Here is an 8513-nt window from a genome sequence, read left to right as displayed (position 1 = left end):
GAATGCAGCTGGAGCACCAGCAGACCAGGAATTATCCCAAGCCAGAACAGAGGGCTGTGGCACAGTGGAGTCGTAGATGCCTGTTTCCATTCCAAGCCTTCCCAAGCTGCTGGAGCTGCTCTCCAGATGTAGCACACCAAATGGAAAGTAAATGCAAAGTCCTGCACTCACCCCTGCTCATGTGCCTGAGCTGCCCTCTGTGCTATCTCTACCCAGAGAAACTTTGGGAGAACTGAGGTGATGATGGAAAGTACCAATGGAGTCTAAGTTAAAATGTTTTTTAAAATAATACGTATTTTCTTTCTATATCTAACTGAAGACATCGGCTCTCTGACTAAACAAGCTGAAGCAGCTGTTGCTACAGACTGGAAAAAAAAATTGACTCCAGAGCAATTCTATGTCACAAGACAAAAAGGAACTGAACCGGTAAGCAAAAGTGCTGTGCTAATGCTGTCCAAGGGTAAGGCACCTCCTGTGCCTGCTGGGCAGAGAAAAACCTGCTCTGGGGAGCTATCACCACTCAGTTGCTTCACAGGATTTCCCCTGTCTTCCTATGGGTGAAAGTTAGACTTAACATACTGTCTGGGGTGGGTTTTGTTCTGACCCAGATTGGTTTGAAGATGAAAAAACATTCTGCATTCTTTTCATATTTTGTTGGGGGGGATTTTCTTGCTGCCAGCTCAGCTGTCTGTGTCGCAGTAGTGGAGGCCTCTCCAGAGGGGAAGGAGAATATGTTTTTGTCCTGTAGTCTTCTTTTTTTTGGCCATATGTATATCAGCCATGGAAATACTATAAATAGCACTCCATTCAGGGTATGGGTTATCCCTCATGTGCCAGTTTCCTCTTGTGCCAATTCCTTATGTGCCATGGGTTATCCCTCATGTCCACCCACATTGTCCTCATGCTTTTCTTCCTTCTGTGATGGAGGTCATGCAGCATTGTGAGTGCAGAGCTGGCATCCTCAGCCCAGAGCCAGGACTTCTGCATGCATGGAGCACATACCATGGGGATTAAACTGTGCCCAACTCTGGACCACGCAGGGAGGAGGAGAGTCCCTTTGTAGAGCCACTTTCAAGTTGTGGCCCTCCATAGCAGAGCCCTGGTCTTTGAGATCCTGCACATTTCACCAGTTTCTCAGAGGTCACGACTCCATTCCTGGTACCTGGATGATTTATATACCTGACTAGTCTCAAAGTTTCCAGGGGTAGGGGGTAGTCTTCACTGTTAATCCATAGGCATCCTCCCCTTCATTTCTTTGGGCTGCTAATGCTGCTAATGTTTGTTCTTCAAAGCCCCCCTGTGAAGCCTTCTTTTTATGGTTTTTCTCCTGTTTTGAATCTGATTCCTACATGCTTGTTCCAGATGGTGAGCTTTTAAAGACCTGCATTATTAACTCCTCTTTTTTCTTTCCTATTTTAAAAGCCATTTAGTGGGATCTACCTGAATAACACAGAATCTGGAATATACTACTGTGTGTGCTGCAATGCCCCACTCTTCAGGTAACATCCTTTGGATTTCCAGCATTCTTAACATGTCCCAAATGTGTCAGGAGGAGCAGTGTCTTTTAATGAGAGGAATGGAAAGTATTAGTCAGAGAACAATCCCTTGGTGTCAGAGTGCTATGGATAAGAATTCCAGGATACCTGTGGTGATATAGCTACATGGTACACCTTTTCCTTGAGCATATGAGGGTCTCAGGTGGCCAACAGACAGTTGCTGTGTTAGGGTCTGTCTGTTTCTCCTGCCACACACTGTTCTCTTTGGTTGGGAATAATTCTCTGTTTAAGAGGTGCCTAAGCCACAAGCTGCCACAAAATACATGTATTTATGCATGAGTATCACTGTGTGTTTGCTCAGTTCTTGTGCTCCTCCATAGTCATCTTATGGCACTCATGCTCCTGGGCTAGAGAAGCCTTTGGTGTGTCTTGCTCTAGCTGTTGTGATGTTCTTATTGCTGGGTCCCTCACATTGAAGCTGAGACCTCCTCTTCACCTCCACCCCCTCCTTGTTCCCTGAATTAAATTCCACTATTCTTGCCTTTTTGGTTACATCTACTTTTTAAAACCTGACTGCAAACAACAGCATGTTAACCTCTGTGCTCTTTACAATACTATATATTTTGCAACTTCATTAAAGTCTAAGTAAAAGGAAATAGAGTGCCTTGTAGTAAGATGTGCAGAGGGTGTTCTGTTTTCTGTAACTGAATCAGAAAAGACAGTTTCTCATATTTTTGGTCTAGAAAATAGCCCTTATTTATTCCCAACTGAGAGTTCAATGAAATGCAGCGGATATGCCCATGTTTATGAAGATTTTTAAAGGTTGCATCACAGATCAGAACTTCAGATGGGGAGCTGAGGAACAAGAGGTCTGGATAGTAAGAAAGGGGACAAAATGTGGTGGCTGTATTGAAAAAAACAAGCCTAAACTAAGCAATTAAGTGGTAAAAATGGAGGCTAATAGTTGTGAACAGTTAGCTTTCCTTTGGTCAAGTAGAGAAAACTGTTGTTATGTCAATATGCATTTGCTTAAATGCATCTTTTTCTGTAGAGGTTTGCTAATAAACACTTTTAAATAAATTTATTTCCAAAGTTAGCTCAGCATTACAAAATATTCTGAAGACAAATACAAAACCTAAATATACCTCTGGAAAATTCAAATAAACTAGACGCATTTCAAATTACTAAGCTGTGGAAGAGTTCCTTCAATTCCTTCAATTTTTCCTTCAATTTAGGCATCTTTTATATTAGACAATAGATATGGAGAGACAAACACTGGAGGGAATTGCTTCTGCTGCTAAACTAGTAAAAAACAATATAACCAAACAGGCAGACTCCTTTTTGCACTATCCAACTCTCAGAGAATATAGTCACTTTTGTTTAAAGCACAAGATAGTGCTGAGCCTTGCAGACAACAAAAGAAAAAAAGAACTTTCAGGGGAAAAAAGGCTCCATGTAAGAAGATTGGAAACTATTAAATGTGCACAAACATCTGAAAATGCATTTTCCATGGATGTAATATGTTGTGGAGAACACTAACAATGTGGGGGAGGTGGGGAATTATTATTGGATAAGAGATTCATTCATCATATTTATTTCCTAGGCCATTAGAACTGTCCTTTCTTTTTCAAATACATTAGATCATTAGCTACAGGTAAACAAGAAGTATTTCCTCCTTTCTTTGAAACATGTGTGTATACATTTATACCAGAATTTATTACCTTCTGCTACCAAATATTCATTTGAAAGAGTTGGAAATACATGGAACAAACCCCTAACCTTTATAGATAGCAAATTGTGGTGCTTAATGAAATTTCAGACCTTCATCAAACCATAAACCTACAGCTGAGATTCATACAGCAAAAAGCACTTTTTAGAATTATCTGGATTCCATCTAGGACTGAAATAGGGATCAAAGTAAATGACATGTGCTGGAGGAATGGTGTGTCGAAGGCTAATCTGATGCACATGTTTAGGCAAAGTCCATTTATCCATAAATTAAGTGGTGAAATACTTCAAAGGACAAATATTATCTTGAACAGCAATATTTTTGGGTACTAAAATGTTTCTATTAGGGAATCTAAGTGATATTACTGTTAGAAAAACCACACAGAGACCATTTCTATTGAGAGCTGGTTTACCAGCTCAAATTATTGTTCCTTTAGCAGTGGAAAACATCTACAATAAACTTAAGTATTGTGAGTGGCATGTAAGGGACAGAGTCAGTCAGGGTCAGATGCCAAACCCACATAGCATTAAAGACCTTCCTTGGCTCTACAGGGTTTCAGAGAGGATCTTTGTATCTATCTATATATGAATAAGCAGAAGGATCCCTGTGTCAAAAAATGAAGAGTTCTGACAAAAAAAAGAAACAGGACAAATATATGTAAGGGAAACTCAGGCACTCATGCTCTCCCAGGGTACTGGGGACTCTGGCTACTAGGCACTGTGTTTGTGTGGTTTTGTAGCAGGGAAAGCAGGGAGCCCTTTCTGGCTGGAAAGAAATAGGTCTGGAGCCCTAAGGACCTTCATGTACAAACATAGAGTCCACAAACTGCATTTGCTTTGGTGCAGCCTGGTTCTGTGCTGTGTCCTATTTCTCTCCAGTTTTATGGAGAGAAGGAGGAAGGAGAGCATATCTTATGGATATTTGTGCTTTGATGTAAAGGACTAAGCAACAGCCCATGCAAAAACCAGCCTTTAGTCATTCTGTGCTTGCAAATCCTCTTGTGCTTCCACAGTTGCATTTCTCAGAGACAGCCCTTTACAGATAATTATGAAACACACGCTGAAGCATGCACTGTTCTTTGGGTTGGAATTTTTAAGCTTTATGCCTAGATTGTTTGTCTTGTCTTTCTAAAGGGCACTGTGAGTAAAATACTCAGATTTTTCTTCACCGTGTTAATATCCCACCAAAATACACATGATACGTATACTAGATATTTCGGTTTACATTCTGTATCAACTAACAGACTCGATCAGATGCTACTGGTGTTGATTTCTCCATCCACCACTAGATGACAGTAAGAGCATTGGGTTTGTGAAACGGATAAAACATGGGAAATCGGTGGGGAAACAGCGGTGATGAATCTCCAGACCACTTACCCGAGTAGTATGTGAGTCTGTTTATTTCTTGCTCCACCTCACAGTAGGTCCTTCTTCCATAGGAGAAAGTCTCTATTGCTATCAAAGCTTGCACAATTTTAAATACAATGGATTATCTCATTTCTACGTGCCAAATCCCAAAAATATTTTTGGATCATATTTTTCAATATGCTCTAGGTTTTAATATGCAGCTAAAGAGTGTTGGTAATCTTGGATGTTAGCAGGAGACACCCAAAAGTTGACAATCTGTTTCTGATGGCTGTGATTATCTCTTGGGAAAAGTAGGTCTTTGCACTGTGAGGATTTGTCATTGGTTGATTGATGGTTTGAGCAAGGCTCTGTTTGATTTTCCAAACCATCTTGATGGCTGACTGCAAGCCAAAGCCATCATCATCAGGCATGAGACTGGTCTGATGGGCCAAGGCAGCCTTTGTCCATTCTTCTTTTCTTTTTGTAAACTCTCTTCTTTGAGATTGTGCTGTATTGGGCCAGGCTTCCAACTGCAGCTGTGTAGGTGTAACTCAGCTAAGCACTATGCTCAGTTGTCAGAAAAACCCTTTCCTAAGCTTCATGAAATGCCAACCTCTCACTGAAATAGAAACAGTGAGGCAGAATCTCCTGTTGTGGGCTGATCAAGACTTCCCTTTGGAAAAGAGCTTCCAGCACAGTTTGATGCCAGTGAGAAAACTTTTACTGTGCCAAATATTATTAATAGTAGTACAAGACAGGGATGAGGAAAAAAAGCCAATGTTCTTAATATCATCAGACTTTTTGTAACATCTCTGTTAGTAATTAACAAGAAGATCTGGTTTCCACTATAGCTCAGAAAAGAAGTACAATTCGGGGACTGGATGGCCATCATTTTCTGAGGCTTATGGTACTTGTGGCAGAGATGAAAGTAATACCAATATCATGAGACGACCGGATAACTCATTGGGAGCAACTAGAACTGAAGTTGTCTGCAAGCAGGTATGTTTATTTTGGAGACAATACACAAAGACACAAATCTTGACAAAAAGGTTTCCTTTGGGCCCATGAATGAATCTACCTAAATATAGCAGTGCATATTTCAGGATCACTGGAACCATTGTGTCTCACTTCTTAGTATGAAACACATAATAGAGTATCAAAATGGGCAGTCAGTTTGGGATGAAGAAAAGTATGTGACTGGGGAAAGCAGTTGTGTGAGTATAGCTTAGGGCTGGAGTTTAAACGGAAAATTTACTCAAAGGACCTCAGGGTGGTGACAACAGACAGTAGAAGGGACTCTGAGATAGGTTCCATGCATTTGGCCCATCACAGGGACAGTTCTTCCTAGTTCAGTCCTGCTAAATATTTGCTGAAGCTGTTCTTAAAATAACCAGTGATAGAGAACCACAGCCTTGCTAGGTAAGGATTTGTAACCTGTATGTTTTCCTGCTGTTGGTTAGACACTGGGGAAAGCACTGTTTGCTTTGCAGCCAGTGAAGCTTATTACCATTTGCCCTGTATGGTGATGGCTGTGCCCTGCATCTCTGCAGCTATTTTCTGTGGTCTCTCTTGTTTCACAGAAGCCACCCTTCCATTTTTATAGCTATTTTAACTCTCTCAATCACCTCTTTTCTAGACTAGAAAGATCCAGTTCTTTCAACTGTTCCTTTTTATGCAGTGATTTTTAGTGTGCTGATTGTCCTGTTGCTCTATTTTGCATTCTATTCAATTGACTGTTCTCCTTCCTGAAGTACAGTGCAGAGGTGGACATAGTGCTGCAGTTGGGTCCAGCCTGCATCAGAGGTTAGATGTGTTATAGATGGTGTTCCTGTCCTTACACCTATACCTTTCCATAGCCCGTGACACATACTTGTTTTGGGACCTGCTCTAGCCCCCAGGTCCTTTTCTGAAGAACTGTCACCTCAACCATTTCTTCCCAACCCTAATTCTGTTTATTACTTTTGCTAAGGTATAAAAGTATGCAATTGAGTTTAATGAATTGCATCTTGGGTTTGTTTTTTTGGCTGGTTTTGCCTGTGTGTGTCTGTTTTTCCAGACTGTTAAGATTGTTTCTGCTGTCCTTCAGTGTGCTTGCAGCCCCTTCTAGCAGGGTTAGGTACAACTGCAAGTGTAACAACCATTCACTGTAGTCCATTATCTTGGTAGAGTTCACGTTTGCAACAATATCCAACAAGCACCTTTCAAGAATGCCAGCTGCAGACAACCTTCCAATTTATAATGATAGCTATAGTGAGGCTAATTTTTTCACACCAGTAACTTGGGGGGGAGAGGGAAATCTTCAGTTGATCTGTAGGAAAGACCTACAGTGACTGTCTTAATTAACTTGAAATGTTAATAATATATTGAGATGTTTAGATCCTGTCATTTATTTCCTATACTTTCTGATGTTGGTACCTTTTGACTTCCTCTTCTGGGCTCTGCTTGTTTGGTGGTAGATATTTGCCCACTGGCCAGAGGTGATAACTCCAGGATGTATTACTAGTCTCTCCCCAAGACTCCACCACCCACACAACTCAACAGTGAATTAATCATACAAATTTCTTAATTCAGGATAGTACAGTAGGTACCAGCATGATGTTGGTCATAATTGCAATGGTAATAATGATTTCTGGTCACCAGTGGTATTCCCCAGGGCTCAGTATTGGGCCCAGTCCTGTTTAATATCTTTATTAATGCTCTGGATGAGGGTATCGAGGGCACCCTCCATAAGTTCACAGATGGCACCAAGTTGGGTGGGAGTGTTGGTATTCTGGAGGGTAAGAAGGCTCTACAGAGGGATCTGAACAGGCTGAATCAATGACAAGAGGCAAATAGTATGATGTTCACCAAGTCCAAGTACCAGGTCCTGCCCTTGTGTCACAACAACCCCAGGGAGTGCTTCAGGCTGGGGGAAGAGCAGCTGGAAAGCTGCCTGGTGAAAAAGGACCTGGGGGTGTTGGTCAACAGCAGCTGAACCTGAGCCAGCAGGATGCTCAGGTAGCCCAGAGGAAACGGTCTCAAGCTGCACCATGGGAGGTTTAGGTTGGACATCAGAAGGAATTTCTTCATGGAAAGGGTTGTTAAGCATTGGGATGGACTGCCCAGTGAGGTGGTGGAGTTACCATCCCTGGAGGTGTTCAGGAAATCACTGGTCGTGGCACTTAGTGCCATAGTCTAGTTGACAAGGTGGTGATCAGTCAAAGGTTGGACTTGATGATCTGAGAGGTCTTCTCCAACCTAAATGATTCTCTGATTCTGCAATAATGCAATAATAAAATGGTAATAATTTCTGTTGCAGTGTGATGCCCATCCAGGCCATGTGTTTGATGATGGTCCCACACCTTCTGGGCAGAGGTTTTGTATCAACAGTGTTTCATTAAACTTCAAAGCAGGCTCTGATCAATGAGAAGTGGATCTCTGTGGCTTACAGAACATCCTTTCTCTGCTCATACAGTACACTTGTGAAAAACTCTTATGCTTTTAATATATAACTCAAATTTTAGTATTTATTCCAGTGACTTTGTTTTCCAGTTATTTTCAATGTTGATAAAATACATATTTTTGCCATAACTCTTTGGCTATCAGCCTTTTCATGGTTAGTGTGATGCGTTCATCTGCTTATTCTGTTTTTTTAATTAAAAAAAGATCTGTGCAATAGTTCACATTCATGACTGTCATCAGTAACTGTACTGAGGCTGCTGAAATGAGGTGCTCTCCTGATCCTGACTGCCTATGCTGAATGGTAGTTGTGGCATCCAGGAACACAGATGTACATGGCTGATCATGACAGAGCTTTTATTTCTGTAAAATCATCATATCCCTCTAAAGGGAAGCAAAAATAACATGAATCTTCAAATAAGGTTTGAGGGGGGGTTTTATCCCCTCATGTAAGAGACCTTTATCTGAGCCAAGTGACTTTTCCATGAACCCATAAAAGCAAAG

General features: G+C 41.3%; 1 protein-coding gene across 1 annotated transcript in view; it reads left to right on the top strand.

Moving 5' to 3' along the window:
* The window catches only part of MSRB2 (methionine sulfoxide reductase B2), an 8767-nt gene extending 790 nt beyond the window's left edge, over positions 1–7977 (top strand). The window contains exons 2-5 of the mRNA XM_009084493.1: positions 320–426; positions 1423–1499; positions 5423–5570; positions 7870–7977. Coding sequence (XP_009082741.1) covers positions 320–426; positions 1423–1499; positions 5423–5570; positions 7870–7977 — 440 coding nt within the window. The remainder of the gene's footprint in view (positions 1–319; positions 427–1422; positions 1500–5422; positions 5571–7869) is intronic.
* Positions 7978–8513: the final 536 nt, after the last annotated feature.

The sequence above is a fragment of the Acanthisitta chloris genome, unplaced genomic scaffold (genome assembly GCF_000695815.1).
Source record: "Acanthisitta chloris isolate BGI_N310 unplaced genomic scaffold, ASM69581v1 scaffold23801, whole genome shotgun sequence".
Taxonomy (NCBI): domain Eukaryota; kingdom Metazoa; phylum Chordata; class Aves; order Passeriformes; family Acanthisittidae; genus Acanthisitta; species Acanthisitta chloris.
This window is presented reverse-complemented; position numbering and strand designations above follow the sequence as displayed.